This window comes from Protopterus annectens, chromosome 10.part0 (genome assembly GCF_019279795.1).
Source record: "Protopterus annectens isolate FY-2018-M chromosome 10.part0, PAN1.0, whole genome shotgun sequence".
Lineage (NCBI taxonomy): Eukaryota > Metazoa > Chordata > Ceratodontiformes > Protopteridae > Protopterus > Protopterus annectens.
Window position 1 is genome coordinate 1,821,603,433 of NC_056744.1, and position 25,331 is coordinate 1,821,628,763.

Consider the following 25,331-nt stretch of genomic DNA (forward strand, 5'->3'; position numbering starts at 1 on the left):
GTCCTACCTCAAAAACATTGGAGACTGAGGAGAGGGAATGGCTGACTCTAGATTCCCTTTCTAGATTCTTTATCCTTTTCTTACTGCCTTCTCCTTCCTTTTCTTGTTCCCTTTCTAGATTCTTTATCCTTTTCTTACTGCCTTCTCCTTCCTTTTCTTGTTCCCTTTCTAGATTCTTTATCCTTTTCTTACTGCCTTCTCCTTCCTTTTTTCTTGTTCCCTTTCTAGATTCTTTATCCTTTTCTTACTGCCTTCTCCTTCCTTTTCTTGTTCCCTTTCTAGATTCTTTATTCTTTTCTTATTGCCTTCTCTCCTTTTTTCTTGCTTGTCCATAAAAGATTAAGAATCTAGAGGGGTGGAGCCCTTCAATGGGCAGCTTGTGCTGAAGACCTTATTCCAAAACCCTTGCAAATACTACAATTGACATTTAGATGCTATGGTTCCATGCACAGCAAGCTGAAGTCACGAGTGTCCTGGGGCAAAATTCTGTGATCACTTTAAAACTCTTATGAAAGCTCTTATCTACAGGAGAAACAAGGGGATGGCACAACAATTCTAATGATAGCAAACTTTACGCATTAGAAAACTGTAACCAATCACCAAATGCAAAGGATGTACATACATAGAATATATTTGTTCTACCAGGACAAAAAAAATACAGGGGACTACAAACCATAACCTACATGGACTGGCTGAAAGTCCTGCCACGTAACTCTGCATCTTACAGGCTGCTGAGAGGTGACTTGTGCCTGACCTACAGGGCCATCTCCAACCCTGCCCTAATGGAAATGTTGCACATCCACAAGTCAAATGGCAGAAGAGTCACTCGTTCTAGGGATCTCAACCTAGCTTGTCACATTAACAGAACATGCTGGAGAGAGATACATCTCCCAGAGACTGCCGCTTCTCTGGAATAGACTTCCTATTCACTTGCAAGAGCTCCTTACAGACCCTATTTAAATGCAAACTAGATAATTGGATAAGAGACTGCAAATTCACCACTGGGGTGGCACCAGTGTCCCTCATGGACAGGGGTAGCCAGTGTTTATCACAGCTCCACTCAGTTCATAAATGCGTTCTGCGAACTACCCAAAAAGTACAAATTGGGATACTTGGGATTAACATGGCTAAGCTGGAAAAGGCTCTAGGACCGCTAGCCTAGTAACCTCCTATGAACCTATATAAGAGGAAGATGACAGGCCAGAAGTCCTAATATCACAAAGCAGACAAGGCAAGAAAAAAGTTTACAGCTTTAAATTTCGATGTATTTATAAAAAATAAAGAAAAATCCAACAGTAAAGTTCTGAAAAAATATAAAGATAAGGTGGAGCACTCAGTTGGCACCAAGACTGTCCATTTACGATGGCAGCAAACAAGATCACAGACAGTGTGGGCACAGGGGCATTATGGAGGAAAAATCTGAATAAGCTTGAGGCTAGGAGCAAAGTGTCATTTGTTCAGTTAGTCAAGTAGTAAATGGAGTTTTTAGGATAAGAGATTAGAATGAATAGGCAACACCAGGAGTTACAATAATACAAACTGAACTGTGCGATTCAGGTGACTCTCACTAGACAGAAAAATTATCCCAAATAAAACTCTGTGGAACTGGAGAGGATCAACAGATTAGCAGTAAATGCACTTCAAAAGCAACAGACAAAACAGGATTAAATAAAAAACTCTCACTACTCTTTTGTCTTTGGGACTTGCAAGGTCAAATCCAATCAGAAGTGCTCAATCCAGTAGCAAGGAATACAGCAAAACGCAAGTAGCAAAGCATAGCAGTCCTTAATATGCAGCACAACTTAAAAAGTGCACCATGAAGTCCCAGCCAAACAAGAGAAAAAAACTATACATTAAGCAAAGAACCAAGCAGCACACCCATAACAGGAGCTAATTCCCTACAACCACTAGAAAAAGAAAGTCAAAAGATGCCCCAAAAGAACATCCTGACACAGTCAAAAGCATTAACATACAGCAGTAAATGCATTTTAAAAGCAGACAGATAGAAATGGATTAAATCAATCTTGTGTTGCCCTGTCGCTTTTGTGAATTGAAGCAAGGCCATCTCTGCTAAATCCAACAGCACTGTACAGCAATGAATGCAGCACTAAGCAGACAGCCAAATCTTGCAGAAAGACATCTATGCAGTAATAGATACACATCCAAACACTGGAGACACTCACAGTGGTTACAACACTCCGGGAAATGCAGGCAAATTAACAGAGTAATTTAATTCGGACTCTGTGACAATCTCAAGCATACAACAGGGATAAGACTAGCAAAACACTGAGGTACATCAAGTAAAACATTAGGATACAGCAAAACAGTATTCACACGCAGAAGCACTACACTTTCCTTTTAATTACTAGTCAAGTTCAACAAGGGTTTATAAACTCATGCTCTTAGCCGAAACAGAACAAAAACGCATCTCTTACGAGAACTTCAAGATTTGAAAATATAATAAATGCTCCAAGGCAGATGCTAGACCCAAGCTGTTAAATTCTGTTCCAGATATACAGCTAGAGCTTTTGTGCAACAAGATGATAGCCCCATCCCAGAGGGCACATCACATAGATGCTGATCAGAAAGTTGTGGAACAGTCCTGAGAAGACAAGTCTTGCAGTCACAGCAGCTCAAAATAAAGATTCTTAAATTGAAGTCCCCTGCAAAAAGCTCTGGTGGGTCAACCAGCGCTTAAAAGCAAGATGCATTATTACTATGAAATGAGGAAAGAAGTCTAGACATGCAAAGACGACAGAGAAACCCTTGGAACATCCACAACGTTTCTTTGTGTCTGACCTGGTGCTTTTTCAAAGTGGTGTTCTCTGACTTTTTCCTAGCTTTGAGTGGCTTTTTGAGTAAAGCTTATGCCAATGCCTACGGGTAATGTCAAATCACCAACAAACGCCATAGGAATACACAAGGTGCTCTGAGACCAAGGTTTGCTTAATGGCTTCAGTTATCTGCAAAAGAATAAACAATGCATTCTGAGACCAATCTACATTAAAACACACACTGCTCATCAGCTCTCGATATCTGCGAAGGAATAACCTAATCTGCTCAGAAACCAAGCTAAAAAGTGAGACCGGGTCTGCCCAAGAGCATATGGTATCAGGAAAAGAATAAAAAGGGCTCCCAAAGCTGACTTAAAATGAGATCTTCTCTGCTCTTGATTCTCAAGCACCTGCAAAAGAATAAAAATGCTTAGAGACCAAGCTAAAATTAGAAAGACCGTGTTCACTGTCTCCAGGTGCATACTTGCTTTGAGTACACTTAGACAGCAGACAAACCTCAATGGAAGAGGAAACACAAAATGACAGACTGAAATCTAGACACAAGTCCTGCTCACATCCTGAGGGGGAATCAACTGAAGACTCATCATACGTCTACACTTGTTCCAGTGGCATGGCAAGCCAAAGGAACAAGAAAGGGAAAAAGGCTGCCAAGCTGTCCAAGTGTTCATGAGGTCCAGTTGTAATTACTACTGCAAGTACAGCATGTTAAGGTGAGGTAGTGTGGCCATGTGACCATGCGTAACAGTACATGAAAATCTACACAAGCAGTCTTGTCCCACCAAACATGCTGCAAGTATTTGATGCAAGTATTAGGAGACCGAAAGAACCATCCCTTTAACTTCCCTTCTATTATTAAACACAACTGAGGCACAACTTAGACATAAGGGAAGAAAACAACCGTTTAACTGCAATGGCACAAACTTACAGCCTTGCTCGCTGAACTAAAAGTCTACAATGGAAAAGGTTAACAAATTAACCAGAATACACACACATCTGAAAGCAATTCGAGAAAATGAATACAGTTCACAGCACATGAAAATGTTTTTGCTGCATTAACATAACCAAATGCTACCCTTCTATCATAAGCTCGTTCCTTGCCTTGGAAATATGCCAGCTGCGCTCCATGACTCCCCAAATACCTGTACTCCTTCTGTTGCTCCTGCTGCTTGGATGCTGCCGCTGCTGCTGTGGCATCTTTGGCACGCCGGTTTGGGTCGAAGGAGCTGCCATCCACATAGTCATCACTGATGCCAAAAGCGGAGCGCAGACGCTCATTCTTCTTCTCATTAGCTGCTGCCACCTGGTGCGTCTCTGTGACCCTGCAGTCAATGAGGACACAAATCGAGTCCGTTTAATAGGGAAGTACAACTGAGGAAAACTAACTCCACAAAATGTTATCACACTCCGCTTAGCCTCCATCCTCACCCACTCACGATTCATATCTCTAACCACCAACAGCTACCATATAACTAGGGTACTCCTCTTGTGGCAAGCCGTAAAGACATGCTCAGACATGCTGCAAAGACCACCCACACAGCTGTCCCATGTGAGCCAGTTGCCAGCATGTCTGATAAATGAAAGTTATGTACTTACCATAACACTAAATGTTTTGGTCTTCCATCCAGTACAATGCATGGGTTATCGAATCCTACCTCAGCACCTTTTTTCAAGTTCTTGGATCCAGGGTTCAGGCTTCTCCCCTAGCCATAATTCCCTCATCCCCAACATACCTATGATCGAATGTGTGCACTTGTCCCCAAACCGTTACCTAACAGACATGAGCAAAACTCTGACTAGCCTAGCAGTTTAGAAAAAGGCTAGGAATCTGCTAAAGGCTCAAACGATGAAAAGGTCCTGGCTAGGTCCACTCAGTCAAGAGCCAAATTGATGATAGTTTAGGTAAAGGGGGGGGGGGGCAGAGGTTTAGACGGAAGAAGATAACAGAGATTTTGCATTATGTTAAGTACAAAACCGTTGTCTCCAATGTTGCCTTTTCCATCCAACTCAATGCAAGGAATGGATTCCCCAGCTACTGGGTAGTCTCATGAAAAGATATTCTGAAGAATGGTGAAACCAAAGGCTGCACAGAAAGTACAGTTGTGTTCATTTACCATAAATGCAGATGTTGAAGTGTATTCACTGTTGCAGTCATCACACTTGGGGGTCATCTGCCTGCAGGTAAGCCCTCAGTCGGCCCGTATACCAGAGACTTAGTATTTCTGTGCCGGATGCTGTTGCTCCAGGACTGACGTCAGGGGTGTAAAAACAGGCAGCAGACACCATTACATCAGTGTTTCTTGCCCCAAATGTCAGGAGCCCCCCAAATAGGGAGCTAAGTTATGGTGGGTAAAACACCACCAGTAAAAAGTAAATATCAATACCCATGAAAGGGGTGAGTAATAGCCATAGAGAGGGTGAGAGAGAGAGAGAGAAAAAAAAACAAGGGACTGGAGGGAGGGAAACCAGGACTGCAACAGTGAATACACTCGAACATCTACATTTATGGTAGGTGTACACAACTGTACTATGTTCTTTGTGTTTCACTGTTGCAGTCATCACACTTGGGTGGATTCCCAAAGGTGAAGAAGGGTGGAGGCAGTCAAGAAGAGTTAGGGCTGGGTAGTATGCCTTGCAGAACTGCTGTTGCAAAACCTGCCCTGGATTTGGAAAAGATAGGCAGGTGGTAATGCTTGGTGAAGGTGTGTACAGAACTCCAGGTAGCAGCTTCCAGGATGTCCCTGGTAGAGACTCCCCTGACAAATGTTGTAGAGGTAGATGTTGCCCTAGTGGAATATGTTCTGACACCCCCAAGGGGTTGGTTTCGCATAATTCTTGTAGCAGAAATGGATGCAGTGTGCTATACATTTGGAAATTGTTTCTTTTGAAATAACCTTGCCCTCTGCCCCTGTTGCAAAGCTGACTAGTCACTGGTCAGATTTTCTGAAGGGCTTAGTCCTATCAAGGTAGAACCTGAGCTGTCTGTGCATGTCCAAGGAGTGCAGGATCCTTTCCCCTTTATGTTGAGGACTAGGGAAGAAAGTTTGCAAATGGATGGACTGGTTCAGAGCCACACTGGACAACAATTTAGACAAAGGAAGGGTTAGTCCTGAGGGAAACCCTGTCAGCATGGAAAATAATGAAGGGTTCCACAGCCATAAGTGCTTGTAGCTCAGACACTCCTAGCTGAGGTGATGGCCAGAAGCAAGGCTGTTTTCCAAGAGAGGAATTTTAACTCAGCTGACAGCAGGTTCTAAGGGGGGAAAGCGTGAGCTTTTCCAGTACACAGTTAAGGTCCCAAGCAGGGGTGGATGCTCTCCTTGGTGGCCTTACATTGTTTACCCCTCTCAGGAACGGTTTGAAAAGAAGGTGCGATAAGAGAGGTGGCTCAGTGTTGTAATGAGAAGAAATGGCTGAGGCAAGTATCTTAATAGAGAAGGACAGGCCTTTGCGGAGTAGATCTGCTAAGTAATCCAGGATTAGAGGCAGGGAGGGCAGAGTTGTGTCCTCTCCTTTAGAATGAATCCAGGAACAGAACCTTTTCCACTTATCAGCATAGGATTTTCTTGTACTGGGTCTTCTGGTTTCAAGAATGATGTCCAGCACCTGCTTGCTTAGGGCTGCTGGGGGAGAATTCAAGGAATAAGCCAGGCTGCAAGATTTAGGGTTTGCAGTTCTGGATGCAAAATCTGTCCCTCCTGCTGAGACAGCAGGGTTGGGTTCTGGTGTAGATGCCAGGCTGGCACTGGTGACAGGCTGCGCAGGAGTGGGTACCAGTGCTGGTGTGGCCAGTCTGGGGCAATTAGAATTGTCCTTGGTCTGTCCAGTCTTGAGTAATACTCTTTAGAGAAGGGGCAGTGGGGGAAAGGCACAGACAGATTTACCCACTGAAAAGATAGGGCATCCACTTTCCAGGCCCTGCTGTGAGGATTCCTGGTGCAGAATTTGCTGAGCTGGTGATTGTAGGGGGAGGCAGTGAGATCCACCTCTGGGGTCCCCCATTTCTGAAACAGAAGGTTGAAGGTGCTGGGCTCCAATTGCCACTCGTGGGTCTAAGAGATTTCTGCTTAAGTCGTCTGCCAGTGGGTTTTGTTTGCCTGGCAGGAACTGAGCTTGCAAATGGACTTGCATGTCCAAGGCCATGTGCCATAGGGCCATGGCTAACCTGCAGAGTGGGTAGGAGTGGGTTCCCCCATGCTTGTTGATGTACCATATAATTGTGGTGCTGTCTGTCTTTATTAGCAGTTGTCCTGGAAAGAGTAGATATCTGAAAGCTGTCAGGGCATTCTGCACAGCTAGCATCTCTTTTTGGTTGAAGTGCAGATGAATTTGACTTGGGCTCCAGTGGCCAAAGTGATCCATTTGCCGTCCATGTGTGCTCCCCAGGCACAGCCTGATGTGTGTGTGGTTAGGGTCTGGGTAGCATGGGGTTGAGAAAAGGGCAGTCCCTTGTTGTGGTTGCATGCTTCTACCCACCAAAGGAACTCTGTCCTTAGGGTATGATAGGAATGACTGTTTCCAGGTCCTGACAATATTGGCACCAAAGACTTAAGTACCACTGAAGTTTCCTCATATGAAGTCTTGCATATGGAATTAGAAGTATACATGAGGCCATGAACCCTAGGGCCTACAGTATTTCTCTTGCGGAAAGCTGGGTTCTGGTGGCCAATGGTTTGAAGTAGGCTGTCAGATAGACTTGTTTTTCTGAAGTGAGGAATGCCATCTGAGATGTTGCATCCAAGCTTGCTCCCAGGAATACAATCTTTTGACTGGGTACCAGTTTTGATTTCTTTTTGTTGATGGTGTACTCCAAGGAAGTGAGAAGGTGTTTCACAAATGTCAGGTGCTGCAACAGCAATTCCCGACTGTCCGCCTGAATCAGGCAGTCCAAGTATGGGTAAATTTGGATATTTCTCTGCCTGCAGTAAGCAATGGCTGGAGCCAGGCATTTTGTGAAAACTCTGGGCGCAGTAGATAAGCCAAAGGGAAGTGCAGAGAACTGATAATGCATAGATCCTGCCCTGAAATGTAGACACTTCCTGCATGACTCCCTTATGGGGATGTGCAGATAGGCTTCTTTTAAGTCTAGGGTGACTAACCAAGCATCCTTGGCTTGCACAGTAAGAAGATGTTGCAGAGCAAGCATTTTATTTATTTATTGCATTTGTTTACCGGGATAAGTCCACTGGGCCTAAAAGAGCCCATTTTCAGTGGAGGCACGGGGAGAAAAGCTCCAACGAGATACAGAAAAAATATAAACAATTAGTACAGAAGCAGAAACAGTCTTACAGATAGTAGCTATAGTAACATATACAGAATATATACATAAAAACAGGAATCTAGTTTGTTTGATTACAGCAATATATACAGAAAATATACATTAAAGCAGAATTCAATTAATTCAATCAGATTGGTATAAACAGAGATCAGTATTATTGTACCAGAATCAACAAGTGAAGATAAAAATAAATATGGAGAAAATATCTTCAGTCACTAGCAGCAAAAAACATAGGAGTTTAGTAATCATATAAGGAGAGTGAAGTGGTTAGGTTATAGAGCAGGAACATAGCCAGGAAGAGTTGAGATGATTTTTCAGCATTTGTTTGAATGTGGTGGTGCTGCCTGTGTTTCTTATAGAAGGCGGAAGGGAGTTCCATAGTTCGGCGACGGTGAAGGCATAGAGGAGTTGACCAGCAGGTAAGGTGGGCTTATCTACTTTTACAAGTAGATGATTTTTAGACCTTAGATGCCTGCTGCAATGGTATTTGGCAAGCAGAGTTGAGAGAGCAGGACAGTGTATGGGTCTGTAGATTATTTTGTTCACAGTAGTTAGTTGGGTGAATGAGAGATGGTGGGGGAGTTCCAGCCACCCTAATCGTTTCAGTGACTTACAATGGCGGGATGAGAATGTGGCCTTGGTGGCAAATTTTGCTATTCTGTTGTAACACATAGCAAGTTTGGATTTTGTAGAATTTCGGATATTAGTGAGGAGAGGGGCACCATAAAGGAGAGAGGGTAATAAAAAGGTAGTTGCAAGGGTTTGTCTAGCAGAGAGGCTAAGAAAGTGTTGGTGCCTGTAGAGCATACCAAGCTTTTGGTGTGTTTTTTTGATGTTATTGTTTATGTGTAGTTCAAAGTTAAAATTTTCATCTATAATAATGCCTAGTAATTTAGTGTGTGGGACAAGTTCTATAGTGGTATTGTCTTGGGCTTGTACAGTGAAGAGTTTTTTATCAAATGGAGTGGTTTTCCTATGAGTAAAAATTACTAGTTTAGTTTTTTTTGGATTTAGGGCAAGATGATTGTTAAGCATCCAAGATTCAGTAGATGTGAGAGCATTCTGGGTAATTTGCTGGAGTTCAGAGCTGGAATTTGCAGTGCATATTATTGTAAGGTCATCAGCATACTGGATTCTGAGCATTGTGGGAGAGTGGTTTGAAAGTTGTTAAGATGCTAAATAAGACAGGACCAAGTATGGAGCCTTGGGGTACACCTGTGGATGTACTGAGGAAGGGAGAGTAAGACTGTTGCCATTTGGTGGATTGCTGCCTATTGGAGAGATAGCTGTTACACCACTGTAGGGTAGGGGGAGAAATGAGGAGGGTGGATAGTTTAGAGAGTAGGATAGCGTGGGAAATGGTATCAAAAGCTTTGGAGAGGTCAAGGAAAAGTGAAGCAATTATTTTACCAGAATCCCGTGCCCAGTTAACTATATCAAGGAAGGATAGGTGGGCGTTAGTAGTGCTGTGTCCATGGATGCATTTTTCCAGTATTTTAGAGAGGGGTGAGAGAATTGCTATGGGTTGAAAGTTTGTGATGTCTGTGTTGGTGCACCTTTGTGTAAGAGAAGAATGAATGCTTTTTTCCAGATGTCTGGGACAAGAGATTCTTTAGTTGATCTGTTAATGAGTATGCTGATGGAATAAGCTATAGAGTTTGCTGCTAGCTGTAGGAAGTGTGGGGGTAGATTGTCAGGAGCCAGAGTACAGGGTTTTAGCTTAAGTAAAAGTTTTTTTTATTGTGCTGGTGGGTATGGGAAAAGTACAGTTTTGTACCTACCATAAATGTAGATGTTCGAGTGCTAATACAGCTGCAGTAATCACAGATGGGTTTTCTGCCGTCAGGCAGTCCCTCGGTCGGCCGAATTCCAAAGTCTTGGTCCGGCGACGGTTGTCGTCGCTTTCTCTTCTGACGTCAGTGAGGCCAGAGTATATAAGACACAGCCGACGCCATGTTCTTCAGTCTTTCTTGCCCCAGATGTCAGGTGCCCCCAGAAGGAAGGCAATACCTAAATAGTGCTTATATACATATACAAGCAATGCAATATAATCCAAAATCAGTGGTAGCAAGCAAATAAAACATAGCCGGATAACCCAGTCAGGTAGTATGAAGAGGTTGTTAGGCCCCATGCCTTTACCAAGTGGGGAAGGAGGGAGGGAAACCTGTACTGCAGCTGTATTAGCACTCGAACATCTACATTTATGGTAGGTACAAAACTGTACTATGTTCATCTTGCATACAGCTGCAGTAATCACAGATGGGTAGAGTCCCAAAGCTATGCACTGGGTGGTAGGTACTAGGAGGAACTGGGTTGCGCCAGAATGCCCTGCAAAACAGCAGTGGCAAAGCCTGCTCTTGTTCTGGAATATAAAGGCAGATGGTAGTGTTTTGTGAAGGTATGTACAGAACTCCAAGTGGCTGCCTCCAAAATATCTTTGGTAGGAACTCCTCTGAGGAAGGCTGTAGAGGTAGCTGTGGCCCTGGTGGAGTGTGATCTGATACCTGTAGGAACAGATTTCCCATGATAGGAGTAACAAAACCGTATGCAATGGCCTATCCACTTGGAAATAGTCTGTTTTGTAACTGGCTTCCCTTGAGCCCCCTACAGCATAGGACACAGAGTTGTTCTGATTTCCTGAAGGACTTTGTTCTGTCCAAATAACGAAGCTGCCTATGGATGTCTAAGGAGTGTAGCAGCCTTTCCCTTTGTTTTGAGGATTGGGGTAAAAGGTGGGTAGGTGTATGGCTTGATTTAAAGCTACCCTGGATACCACTTTAGGCATAAATGATGGGTTGGTACGAAGGGAAACCCTGTCCTGATGGAAAATGAGAAAGGGCTGCACCGCCATGAGGGCCTGAAGTTCAGAAACCCTACGAGCTGAAGTGATGGCCAGAAGGAAGGTGGTCTTCCAGGACAAATATTGCAAATCTGTTGAGGCAGCTGGTTCAAAAGGAGGCAATGTTAATTTTTCTAGTATGTAATTAAGATCCCAGGCTGGTATTGGTTGTTTCCTTGGTGGTCTTATATTCTTAGCCCCTCTGAGGAACTGTCGTAAGAGTGGGTGAGAAAATAAAGGTGGATCCGTGTTGAATTCTGCAGAGATGGCTGAGGCATGGATTTTTATGGAAGAAAAAGAAAGTCCACTGTTCAATAGCTCTGCTAGGTACTGTAATACCTGAGGCAAGTTCAGTTTTCTATGGTCCTGGCCTCTTTTCTCATTCCAAGAGCAAAACCGCTTCCATTTTGCGGAGTAAGCTTTTCTAGTAGCTGGCCTTCTGGCCTCCAAATGACATCCTGCACCTCCTTGGAGAGTAGGGTATGTTGTGGTGTTAAGGAATTTTCCATGCAGCGAGATTGAGTGTTTTCAGCTGGCTGTGAAGAGTTTTGTAGCTGTGCTGAGTCAGCAGAAGAGGCATTAGAGGCAGGGACCAGGGAGGAGTATGCGTTAGGCTCCTCAGGAGTGGGTACCAGTGTTGCCTTGGCCAATCTGGAGCAATCAGTATCATCTTCGGTTTGTCTGTTCTTGCTTTCAAAAGCACCTTGGGCAGAAGAGGCAGAGGTGGGAATGCGTAAACTGTCCATGCTGTCCAACTGAATGAAAGGGCGTCCACTCTCCAGGGCTTTGGGTGAAAGGTCTTTGAACAAAACTTTTCCAATTGATGATTCCTGTGGGAGGCAAAAAGATCTATGTCTGGCCTCCCCCATGCTTGGATTATTTCTGCAAACACCTGAGGATGTAACTTCCATTCGTGTGGATCTGTCATTTTTCTGCTTAGATTGTCTGCCAGTGTGTTTTCCAATCCTGGCAAGTACTGTGCTTGAAGTTCGATTTGTCTTTCCAGAGCCAAGTTCCAAAGAGTCATGGCTAGTCTGCACAAGGGGTATGAATGTGTTCCTCCTTGTTTGTTTATGTACCACATTACCGTGGTGTTGTCTGTTCTTATCAGTAATTGTCCTGGATGCAGGAAGTCCTTGAAAGCTGTAATTGCATTTATTACTGCTAGCATTTCTTTTTGATTGATGTGAAGGTGCTTTTCTTTTTGGGACCATTTGCCCTGAATGCACCTGTCCGTCATGTGCGCCCCCCAGGCGTAGTCTGAGGCGTCTGTGGTTATGACTTGCTTTGCTTGAGGCTTGCAGAATAGGAGGCCTTTGTTTGCTTGACATGCTTGGGCCCACCACAGAAATTCCTTTTGCAAACATGGAATTATTGGTATTATTGTTTCCAAACTGTGACTGAGTTGAGACCATAGGTTTTTTTAGGTACCACTGAAGTTTCCTCATATGCAGCTTTGCAAATGGGGTTAAAAGAATGCAAGATGACATGAATCCCAGAGCCTGCAGGATTTTCCTTGCAGTAAGCCTGGTACTTTTTGCTAGTATTTTGAAGTACTGAGATAGTTGCCCTTGTTTTTCTGGTGTAAGGTAGGCCATCTGGGTGTTTGTGTCCAAGTTGGCATCCAGGAAAGCTATTTTCTGGGATGGTGTTAGCCTTGATTCTCTTTGTTGATTGTATATCCCAGAGAAAGCAGTAACCGTGTCACATATGCCAGATGTTCCAGAAGTATGTTCTTGCTGTCCGCTTGGATCAGGCAGTCGTCCAGATAAGGGTAAATTTGTATACCTTGAAGTCTGCAGTAGGCAATCACTGATGCCAGGCACTTTGTGAATACTCTGGGCGCAGTAGATAAGCCAAAGGGCAGAGAACTGATAGTGGATTGAACCTGCAAGAAATCTGTGGTATCTTCTGCAGCTTTGTCTGATTGGGACATGCAGGTATGCCTCCTTGAGGTCCAATGTTACCAGCCAAAACTCCTTGCCCAGCATGGGAAGAAGCTGCTGTAAAGTGAGCATCTTGAATTTTGGTATGAGTAGAAATGTGTTTAGGATCCAAAATGGGTCTCCAGTCGGTTCCTTTCCTTGGTACCAGAAAAAGTCTTGAATAAAAACCTTGACCTTGTTGGTGAGTAGGTACCTCTTGAATAGCTCGCATGCTTATGAGCTTTGAAATTTGCAGTTGTGCCTCTGCCCTTTGATTTTGTGGCAGGTTTGGCATGCCTCTCATTTTTGGAAGAGTGTGAAATTGAAATTTGTAGCCTCTGTTTATAATGTCCAGGATCCATTTGTCTGTTGTGACAATATGCCAATTGCTTGCAAATAATGCTAGTTTTCCTCCCAAAGGTGCTGCCAGCTGAGACATGCTTGGCATGGAAATGAGGGAGTCATTGGGTTTGCTTCCTGTATTGTTGTGCACTGTCTTCGCCACCTCTTGGTGCTGGAGTTTGCCATTGTCGGCCTCTATATGATCCTTGTGATTGCCCTCTGCCCCTTGTGCGTCTGTATCTACCTCTTTGGGGCTTGTCAGTGGCTGGAAAGGACCAGTTTTTTGAAGGCCAATTTCTGCTAAAACGTGGTGGTTGGACCTGCAAGAAAGCTTTGACAGTTTGCATAGATTTGGCTTTTTCTTCCATTTTCCGTAGTATCTCCTCAGCATTAGTACCAAACAGCACATCCTTTTGTAAAGGAGCATCTAGAAGTTTAGCTTTCACATGATCAGGTAAATTTGTTCCCTAAGCCAGGCATGTCTGCGAATAACTGATCCTGTAGCCGCCGCTCTACTTGAGCCCTCTAGGGCATCATAACCACATTGTAAGGTGTGTTTACCCACTTGCTCCGCACTATGCATCATATCCTGTAACTCTTTTAAATCTGGTTGTTCAGGTTGAGACATTTTGTTCCTTAATTGTGATAACAGGTACTGTTGATATTTAATCATATGAAACTGACAGTTTAAGGCCCTCATGGCTAGGGTGGCCGAGGTATATACCTTTTTACCCCATCTTTCTAGAGATCTGGATTCCCTTTCTGCAGGAAGTGGATTTTTGGCAGTGGAGGCCTTCAATCCCTTGGGGCCTTGTGAAATGGTTTCAGGGTCAGCGTTATGGCCTTTGTAGAGAAATTGGTGAGAGCTGGGTACTCTGTAATACCTATCAGGTTTGACTGGTGCAGGAGGCAGAGAATCCGGGTTAAGACAAGCCTCCGAATAGACATCATCCAGTATGTCCAAAACAGGGGGTATAGCCAGAGGTCTGTGTTGAGGTAACAAAAGAAATTCCCTAAGTCTTTTCTTGGAATCTGAAAAGTCTTGGCCTTCCCAATGGAAGTGTTCCCTCAAGGTGTGTAAGGTTTCCCCAAAGGAAAAATCCTCAGGAGGGGATACAGACGGAATGGACTGTTCTGCATCCGAATCCTCAAAAGGAGAAGAGTGTTCCTCTGCATCAGAATGTTCTGATAAAATGGATACCTGATCAGAAGAGGGAGAATTTTCCTCCACTCTGGGTCTCTTGTCTGGAGGGGGTTGAGAACCTCTGATAAGAGTAATTAAATCCTCAGCCATTTTAAGCATCTGTTTTTTAGGCATGGGACCTGGAGATGGGTCCTGTGCAACAGGCCTTGTGGGATGCCTGGCTGCTTTGGATTTAGTAAAGGCCTTAATTGAAAAAGAAGATGAGGGCCTAAATACACCATGGGTGGAGGTGGACCTATCCACATTAGTAGGCTCAACATTAGCAGAGGCTTCGGTTGTAGTCTGGGAAAGGGCCGAGGACCCAGCGGTCTCGGGTACAGAGGACACTGCCAAAGGAGTGTCATCGGTAGTCAGGGACTGCAAAGGAGTCTCGCTAAGAACCGGACCACGTGTAGCCTGTTTTGGCGTGGTGTCGGCGGGAACCGCGGGCCTCGCGTGTCAGTCCTTTTCCTTGCGTTTTTTGGACAAAACGGTAGTCGGAGTGTCAGACGACATTTTATAATCAAAAGCTTTACCAAAGTAGTGCTGGGCGAACTCCGCCCAACGCTTAATAGTGCGTTTATTGAAGGTAGCGCAAAAGCGACAGCCCGGGACGTCGTGGTCTGGGCCCAAACAAGGTATGCAGAGGGAATGGAAATCCTTATGCGGTATTTGCTTCCCACAAGAAATACAATTATTAACTTTTTCTGACATCGGTCTGAGGCAAGAAAAGTTTCCAACGGGTACTTAGCTTTAATGAAGACTTCGGATTCCAAAATATTCGTAATTCAGGAGCTGGCCGACCGGCACTTGCGAACTGCTTCTGCTTCGGGCACCGCAAGGCAAAAAAGGCTGAAGAACATGGCGTCGGCTGTGTCTTATATACTCTGGCCTCACTGACGTCAGAAGAGAAAGCGACGCCGGACCAAGACTTTGGAATTCGGCCGACCGAGGGACCGCCTGACGGCAGAAAACCCATCTGTGATTACTGCAGCTGTATGCATGATGAACATCATTCTTAGGTTAGGGTTAAGGGTAGACTTGTTTTCTGGGATGATTTGGTCATCAGCTGTCTTGGTGGTGGTGCTATTAACTGTAGGAAAGGTGGTGGTTAGGTTAGCTATGGTGTCAATGAAGTAGGAATTGAAGAGGGTAGCAAGTTCAGTGGGAGATTTTTGTGGGTCAGGGGATGGATTGCTTTGACAGCCTGGGTGTAACAGTTGGCTGATAGAAGACCAGAAGTTTTGGGGATTATTTTTATGTTGGCTTTGTAGGTGGAAGTAGTGGTCTTTTTTATCAGTGGTTATTAGATGTTTTGCCTGTTTACAGAGATGCTTGTAATGTAGTAGAGTTGAGGGGTCTTTGTTTTTCTGCCATGATTTCCAGATTTTATCCCTTGTGGACATTACTTCTTTGGTGGATTTTGAGAGCCAGCATGCATGGTTATGTTTTATTCATTTTTGGCGGGTGGGTGCTTGCCTACTTAGGATGTCTAGAAATGTTGAGTTAAAGAATTCAGCCGCCTCATTAAGTGGTAGGGATTTGAGGGGTTTCCAGTTTACTTTAGCTAAGGTTTCATTAAATATAGATGATTGGAACTTAGTAAAATTTCTGGTAAGATTTGTATTGGTGTTGGCCTGTGGTTGGAGTAGTTTTGCGTATGATATATGCTGGGTGGTGGTTACTAATGGTATTAGATAGTATGCCTGCACTGATGACAATGAAAAGGTGGGACACTAATATCCAGTCTATTGTGGAGGCCCCTATTGTAATTCTTGCGAGGTCTGGTGATGTCTTCAATTAGTTGGGAGAAGTTGTAAAGATTTATGTTTTTTGAGGGGTTGTTGTGGCCTACATCTAGCCAGTCGATAGTTACATCACCTAGAATGATGGTTTCATTATCTATATTTTGGGAAGTCCAGGCAAGTTTGCTTTATAATAATGGTATGTTGTTTCCTGGGGAAATATAAAGAGCAATTATGCAAATGTTTTTAATGGTTAAGTTTTAATATAGAGATTAGTATTTTGGCTGGGGAGAAGTTGGTTTTGAGTAAGGGATTAATGTACAATTCATAGGGAAAAATATGGCTACTCCTCCTCCTCTCTTGTTGGGTCGATCGACTCTCAAGCATGAGTAGCTTGGGGGGAGAAATTCAGTGTCTTTTATATATGATTTCAACCAGGTTTCAGTAGCTGCTATAATATCTGGGTTGTACTTAGAAATCCAGGCATGGAGTTCAGGTATCTTGTTCCTAAGGCTTTGGAGATTTATGGTTGATCGCATAAGAGATTTGCTAGGTTTGCTGGAGTTGAGGGGGACTGGTCCTGGGTTGGGTTGTACATCACCACACTGGGAAATAGTGCTTTGGCAAATTGTGTAGGTTATACTCATCAGTTTTTTCCTAAAAAATGTGTAGTTGCTGCTGGTGGTATGATAAGGGGAGTGTCTTTGGAGAGGTAGAATTTTCAATTTGCACAGCACAGAGGTATTACCTGTGAATTACCTAGGGTGGATGTCTGAGTAACTTGATAATTGTGAATTTATGGGTGCTGGTTGTACAGGTATGTGCAGGAGGTAAGTTGGGTGCCTGGAAAGTTGTGATTATTGCTAGGAGAGAGTGTGTAAGTGAGAGAAGCAAGATCAAAGTAATAGTTGTGATGGACATGATGGTGGTTGAGGGCAGTGCGATAAAGAACATGAGCAGGATAGAAGTAGTTTAGAGGATGGAGTACTATATGGGTTTATTTAGAAATGGGTGGGGAGGGTAGAGTACAATAATACGGAACCAGCAGGAGGGTGTTGAGAATTGAAAGATCCAGGATTGGGTGCCAAGAGCCCTCTTTCCTGGGTACCAGTAAGAGTCTGGAGTAGAATCCTTGACCCCTCTCTGTTCTACTGGAACCAGCTGAATAGCTCTGATATTGAGCAGGGAAGCTACTTGGCTTTGAGCCTCTGCCCACTAGTTTGGAGGAAGGTCTGGAAACCTGCTTGGGGTTGACAGTGAATGGAAATAAAATCTGTACCCCTAGGATACAATGTTGAGGACCCACCAGTCCTGTGTGATGGACATCCAGTTTTTTGCATGAAGGACAAGTTTTCCTCCTAGGGGCACAAGCAATTGGGCAGGGCTGGGGAGTGGAGAAAGGAAGACATTGAGAGTTTTTTCCGTAAGGAGGTGGCTTACCACTCCCTGCTTTAGGGGTGGGGGCACTCCATTGCTTAGATCTCTGCATACTCTTGAGACTGTAGTCTGGGTGGTTTGTTTCCCCTGGGTCTGGTTTCAGAAGGCCTGGAGGGGGCTGAAAAGGACCAGTGTTTGGAAGGGCAATGCCTACTGAATCTAGGGGGTTGCACTTGTAAGAATTCTTTAACAGTCTGCATAGTCTTAGCTTTTTCTTCCATCTTAAGAAGCTCTTCTGCTTTGGTGCCAAACAAACTGTCCTTGCTCAAAGGAGCGTCTAGTAACTTTTGATTTGACATGGTCTGGTAAGGTCTGCTCCTTGAGCCAAGCATGTCTTCTCAGTGCAGAGCCAGTGACTGCTGCCCGGCAAGATGCTTCTAGGGCGTCAAAGCCACACTGCAAAGTATGCTTGCTGACTTGGCTTGCAGAGTGTATAAGCTCCTGCAATTCTTTATTTTCTGCACAGTCTGTAAAGGTTGCCACTTTTTGTTTAAAAAGTTCCATATGATGTTGCTGGTACTTCAGCATGTGAAACTAAGCTGCAGTGGTGGTGCTGCGGTAACGTTGTCACCTCACAGTAAGACGTTGTTCGGTTCTCAGCTAGAGCGTCTTCTGTGTGGAGACATGCATGAATAGGTGTACCGTCGTTGAAGGTTGTGCGTCAGAGCTGGCAACTTGGTACGTAAAAATTTGCCAATCATTAGCGGACCGGAGTTCCGCTGTGGCAACCCCTAACCGGGAAAAGCTGAAAGACACAAAACAAACTTCAGCATGTGAAACTGACAATTCAATGCCCTAACAGCCACAGTTGCAGAGGTATATACCTTCCTACCCCATCTGTCCAAAGCTCTGGAATCCCTGTCTGAAGGGGTGAGATTCTTGGCTGTAAGTTGCCTTGATACCTTTAGGCCCATGGGAAATGATCTCTGGGTCAGCAGTAGGATTCTTGAAAAAAATTGTCTCTCAGGTACTCTGTAGTACCTGTATGGTTTCCTAGGGGCAGGAGGTAAAGTGTCAGGAGTAAGACTGGATTCCATAAAAGCATAATCAACAACTTCCAGGACTGGGGGTACTGCTAAAGGCCTGTTCTGAGGCAACTCTAGGAATTCTCAGAGTCTCTTTTTGGACTGAGGACAGTCTTGGCATTCCCAGTGGAAATGCTCTCTTAAGGTATGCAAGGTTTCACCAAAAGAAAATCCTCTGGAAGGGATGCAGAGGGAATGGACTCCTCTGCATCTGAATCCTCATAAGCAGATAAGGGCATGTCTTCATAATCATAAATCTCAGAGACATCTGACTCCTGGTCTGTAGAAGCTATAGGGTAATAGTCTCTTTCTCTTAGCAGGGGATGGCGAACTTCCCCTAATCAGCATAATAAGGTCTTCGGCCATTCTAAGCATTTGTTTTTGTGGCATGGGAGCAAGTGCATGCGCTTTGATCGGTTTTCTAGGCATAGTGAGTACTCCTGGCCTAAGAAAATTGGTAGTTCTGGTTAAAAAAGAAGCCGGTTTGAGTCGAACATCAGTTGAGCGAAGGACTGCCTCAGAAGCCAGTGCCTACACAGCGGCTCCAGACCCATCCAAGGTACAGACATTCACAGGGTCCATTGGCTAAGAGTCTCGCGGCACACCGGACTCCAAATGGATCTCTGTAGAAGCCTGCGAATCCACTGAAACGGGCAGCGCCTCACTGAGTAACGGCAGACTGGCGACTAGCTTAACGGAAGCATCATCAGCAGCTTTGGACCTATGCGGTCTGTCTTTATCCTTACGCTTTTTCGGAATATTGGTAGTCGGATGGCTAACTGAAGCCCTTTTAGAATTTGGAGATTGAGAGTGAAAGAATTTAGCAACAACAGAGAGCCCAACGACGAATGGTTCGGGCATTAAACAAGCCACAAAACAGACAGTAAGGTACATTGTGGTCTGGGTCTAAACAGGTGATGCAGTAAGAATGAAAATCTCTATGAGGTATTTGCTTTCCACGGGCAAGACAAATGTTAACTTTTTTTGACATCAGTTAGAGCAAGAAAAAAGTATCCCAAATGGGGTACTTGGCTTTAGAAGACTTCAGGATTACTCAATTAGTAAATGAAAATTCAGGTAGCGGCCGACCGGCACTTGCAAACTGCTTCTGCTTTGGGGTCCTTGGCAAGGAAGACTGATGTAACTGTGTCGGCTGCCTGTTTTTATACCCCTGACGTCAGTCCTGGAGTGACAGCATCCAATGCAGAAATACTAAGTCTCTGGTATTCGGGCCAACTGAGGGCTACTTGCAGGCAAATAACCCCCAAATGTGATGACTGCAACAGTGAAATACAAAGAACATCCTAGAATCTAGCTTATAATGAGAAATAAAGGCATGAATGGTAGACCAAGTAACCACAGCACAAGCCTAATCTATAGGAACTCTGGCAAAATAAGCACTGGAGACTGCCACTGCTCTGACTGAGCTTTGGTTTGTGTGAAAAAGCCAATCACTTTTTCTTATAGGCAAATGTAATGCAATCACAGCCACCTGGACAAAGTAACTTTAGAAATACCTTTTCCGAATTTTGATTTGGGGAAGGAAATAAGAAATTTGATCTGTTTTCCCGATTCTTTTCATAAGATGCTGACTGTGAACATGTATCAAGTTTACGATATACTCACTGTTATTAAATAGGTTTGGAAAAAAACTGGCAAGTTAAGTGTCTGGTTAAGTGCAGCTTCCAATGCCACTTAATGAAAAAACAAGTAGGATGATTTGCAGGATAAGGCTTGCATTTTTGAAATTCTTTCGACATGAGTGTGTGTGACTAGGAAGATTTCCAAGACAGAAATTTCAAATCTACTGATGCTGCTGGTTCGAAAGATGATCTGGCTGAAGCTTCAAACCCTGCCTGAAGACATCAACGCAAATCTCATGGATGCTTCCCCTGAAACTCAGTCTTGTTTGGTAAACCATCTGCTGAACTTTTCGAATCCCTGCAGGAAAAAGCGCAAGGAATTAAAAGACCTCAAACATATTCTGGTCTCTCCAGTTCCTATATTTCACAGAAACCATCCTGGAAAACAGGTTTTCAACTGCAAGCAATCCTGACCCCCCCCCCCCAAGCCCTCCAAGGGGAGCGAGAAACTGCATCACTTCTCAGCATCTTCAGCTGCTTATGTAGCTAAGCAGCCCTTTCCCGATGATACAGGCTCTTCCTCCTGACTCCTTAGGACTACCTTGCAACACACACACACCTCTCCCTACACCTACCCCTGTTCCTCTCCACCTAGGAACCCATAATTCAAGATGCACGGGTCCTGAGCATTATCAAACACGGACACTTTATGGTTTGGCACACTGTCTCTCACTGCAGCGGTATGCCTCAACCTCCAGCAGACCAGAAACCTCTTCCTCCAGATATTGGGAAATCTGTTAGAACAGGGTACAGTACAACCTGTGCCCCCCCCCCAAAAGGAACAGGCTTTTATTCTTGCATGTTTCTGGTTCCCAGAAAGGAAGGGCCATGGAGACCCGTCCTAGACCTTTCTTTTCTCAACACCTTCCTGAAAGTACCCTCCTTCAAAATGCTAACTCTTCAAACCCACTTCCCTCTGATCCTCCCACACGCCATCCTAGTATCCAGAGACATCAGGGATGCCTACCTATATATTCTCATTTATCCAAAATTCAGGAAACTTCTACATTTCTCTGTGGGATCCTGGCACATTCAATTCTTTGCCTTGCCTTTCGGCCTTTCTACAGCCCAAAGAGTCTTCACAAAATGTTTAGGCCAGTGGTCGCTTTCTGCAAACTCCAAGGCATTCAGATCTTCCCTTACCTGCACGATCTCCTGTTCCAAGGCCAACACCCAGGATGAAATGGGGAGCAACAGAATGACATTGAATATACTGATCCCAAGGATATTGCTAATATCCTGGCAGACTGATTCAGTACAAACTTCACCCCCTAAAGGGCCCATCTCAATACCGAAAGACTGCCAAATTCCGGTAATAACGGCCACACAGGTGAAAAATGCACTCCCCAAAGCTAAGAATACAGCATCCATGGGACGAGACAACATCCCAGGCTGTGTACTACATGAACTACAAAATGAACTGGCACCTCACCTAAGTGACATGTTTAATCATATCCTCACCTCAGGCTTCGTGCCCACTGAGTGGCGCACAGCTACAGTCATCCCACTCCACAAGGTGGTGATCTCCCCTGGATCCCAGGAACTACTGCCCCATCAGTTTGACGAGCCTGATCTGCAAGGCCATGGAATGTATTATCATGGAACTTATAAACAAAGACATTGGCAACCTTCAAACACTGGATCCCACGCAGTTTAGGTTCGTGAAGGGACAATCTTGTCTCCTGAACCTGACCGACTTCTTCGAATCAGTCTCCAGAGCCATGGACAAGGGTAAGGTGATCCAAATAGCTTATCTGGAGCTCATCAAGGACTTAGACACCATCCACCACTATGGAATCCTAGATAAGCTTACTAAGCTGGGCATTAATCCCTACGTCACTCGACTGGGTGCCAACTGGCTTGCTGACAACCCACAGTGTAAAACTAGCAGACTCCAAATCCAGCTCCAGAAAAGTGACAAGTGGATTACCTCGGGGTTCAGTCCTGGGACTGCTCTTGTTTGGCATCTACTTCTCTGAAGTACAGGCCAACACTAAGGGACTCTGGCTAACAAAGTTTGCAGATGACTGCAACCTGGGAGCAGTTACTGAATCCCCAAATGATGTGGATATTCTACAAAAGGGCCTTACAGAAACAGATGCTTGGTGCCAGAGCCATGGCCTCAAGCTCAATGCCAAGAAATGTATTGTTATCCGATTTGGGAAACATGTACCCGTGAATTACCACATAGCTGGCAGTACATGAAACACCGAAAGTGTGATATGAGACTTAGGGACACAGGTGGACAGTGGTCTCACCTTTGACAACCACATCACCACAACAGTCAGGAAATCCTACGTGGCACAACATCACTTAGGGCTTTTCATCCAGAAAAAAGGAGGTCATTGTCCCACTGTACTGATCCCTCATTAGACCCATTACAGAATACAGCGCCCTGTTTGGTATGTACCGCTAAAGACATCTGCAACTGGAAAGGCCGCAGAAATACCTCACTAAAAGAATCACAGGCCTAAAGCAGATGCCCTAGGCTGACAGTCTAAAAAAAACCCTCCACCTATACTCTCTCGCATAACGTCTACTCAGAGGCAATTTCGGCTCAACATACAAGGCCATGTCAAACCCAGAGCTGTTGGGCATGCTATACAAAGAAATCCCAATCCCTCAGAGACGCACGTTACAGTGATCTAAATCTTGTCATCACAATGAACAAAACATGCTGGAGGGACAGGTTCCTGACCTAGAGACTCCCCAGACTAGAATAGACTTTCCATACAGGTCAAGCAGAGCGTCTCTTTGGCCCTCTTCAAAAGAAACCTTGACGATTGAATGGGAGATAGGAAATTCACCCCGGAGATCACGTCAGTCGTCCTGCTAGACAGGAGTCCAGGAAAGTAAACACTGTGGGCAGAAATACGCAAGGAATTGCTATGGCTAGGCTTGTATAGGCCCTAGGGCTGATAGCCTAGTACCAACCTATGAACTTCCAAGTCAGACACGGCCATTCCAAGTCAGACACGGCCATCCTGCAATGCCTAGGATTCACCATCAACTTCAACAAATCTACAGTCGTCCTATTACAAAATTATACCTTCCTAGAGTGCAGATTCCAAACAGATGAAAAAAAGAAGTTATGTACTTATAACGTTCCACGTTTGTAGTCCATCTCACCTACATTCTTGCTGGATGAGTTTGGAGCCGATATTAGTCTCTGACTCGGCTGATACTAAAGCTCGAGAGCTTTTACTGGCTCGAGGCTAGACCCTATCCCATGGTGCCTCACAGCAAACCCCCAGATTTAGTTTGCAAGAAAACAATAAATACCTATCAGCTAAGACCAATATAAGAGCTGCATAAATGCAGCAAAGGATTTAGAAAATATAATCCGTGCCAGGTGGACAACAAAAGAGAAGCATGACGAGCAGCACCAGAATAGTCCACCAAATCACCCAGAAAACAGGAAAAGGGATGGAAGGAGGGACGCAAGAATGTAGGCGAGATGGACTACAAACATGGAACGTTGTGTTAAGTACATTATGTAGTCCTATCTCACCATAATTCTTGCTGGATGGGACAGCGTCCCTAGCACCTATAACCCAGGTAGCTCAAGTGAAGAGACTTCAGCACAGTGGACACAAAGGAAGACCTGTCCTGGGAAGCCAAATCCAATGTGTAATGAGTGACAAGTATGTGGTCTTGCCCAAGTAGCTGCTGCACAAATAGTATCAATTGGGAGCTTAGATCTAAAGGCACGAAGTAGCTACAGCTCTAGTAGAGAGACCTTTAACTTCGACAGGTAATTGTTTGCCAGCTTGTTGATAAGCAAATGATATGCAATCTGAAAGTCATTTTGAAAGAGTAATCTTAGAAAAAGGAAACAAAAAGTTGATCAGATTTCCTAAATTCTTAGTTTTATGTATATAAAACCAGAGTATTCTGTGAACATCTAGCTGGTGCAGTCTATACTCTGACTTAAGAGTGGTTTGGGGAAAAAAAAGGCAGCTCAATGGTATTATTCAGATTGTGCTCCGAGCAAACTTTGGGGAAAAAAGGAAGGGTTTGTCCTGAGAGAGAGAGACTACCCTTGTGAAAAATAATGTAAAGAGGTCGAATAGTTGGAGCTTGCAGTTCTGAGACTCCCTCAGCAGAGGTTATGGCTAAGAATAATGTTTTCCATGACAACAATTTTAGGTCGGACGACAAGGACGGCTCAAAGGGTGCAGACATCAAAGATGAGAGGACTAAGTTTAAGTCCCAGGGTTCTAATGGTTGTTTGATTTGAGGCCTGAGAAGAGCAGCTCCTTTTAAGACAGTTTTACACAAGTGCTGCATGATTGGATTTCCCATGAAACCAAAGTGGAAATTGGAAATGACAGCTAACTGAACTGTAGCGGCTGCCACTCCATGAAATATTGACCCTAGGAAGGATAAAATAGATCCTATAGGAACCGTATACGGATCTAAGCCCCGATTCGTAGCCCAAAAAGAAAACCTTTTCCATTTGCTGGAATACAGCTTGAGTGGAAGGCTTATGGGATGAAATTAAAATGTGTATGACTGCAGGGGATAGGGGAGTACACCTGGCTATTCGTGGCACTGGAGCAGCCATGCTGTCAATTTGAGGGTGTGGATGGAGGGGTGGAACTGTCCCGATTGATGAATTGGGAGATCTGGAGATGGGTCCAGGATCCTTGGTTAATCCAAAAGGTAGGGCCACAGGAAGGGAAAAGTACAGTTTTGTACCTACCATAAATGTAGATGTTAGAGTGTATACACTGCTGCAGTCATTACAGTTGGGTTATCCTGCCATCAGGCGGTTCCCCAGTCAGCCTGAGTTTCAAAGTCTTGGTCTGGCGTCGGCTGCTGTCGCCTCCTCCCTGAAGTCAGTGCGACAGGGGTATACAAGATGCAGCCGATGCCATTTTCTTCAGTTTTTCTTGCCCCAGATGTCAGGTGCCAACAAAAAGGTAGGCAATTCAAATTGCTAATAAAACATACATAAGAAAAGCAATCAACAACTTTCAGTTACCAGCAAATACTCCCCATAGGTAATAAAGGGTAGAAGACATAGGTACGTTACCAGCAAGTAAGAGGGGAAGGAGTGAGGGTAACCTGGACTGCAGCAGTGTATACACTCGAACATCTACATTTATGGTAGGTACAA

The 25,331-nt window shown here is 44.4% G+C and overlaps 1 protein-coding gene across 6 annotated transcripts in view; it reads right to left on the bottom strand.

The window, feature by feature from the left end:
• The window catches only part of LOC122814063 (serine/arginine repetitive matrix protein 2-like), a 1,651,944-nt gene that overhangs the window by 1,392,969 nt on the left and 233,644 nt on the right, over window positions 1–25,331 (bottom strand). For all 6 annotated transcript variants that reach the window (XM_044086671.1, XM_044086672.1, XM_044086668.1 and 3 more), the window contains exon 4: window positions 3,935–4,114. In XM_044086671.1, the coding sequence (XP_043942606.1) occupies window positions 3,935–4,114 (180 nt within the window). The remainder of the gene's footprint in view (window positions 1–3,934; window positions 4,115–25,331) is intronic.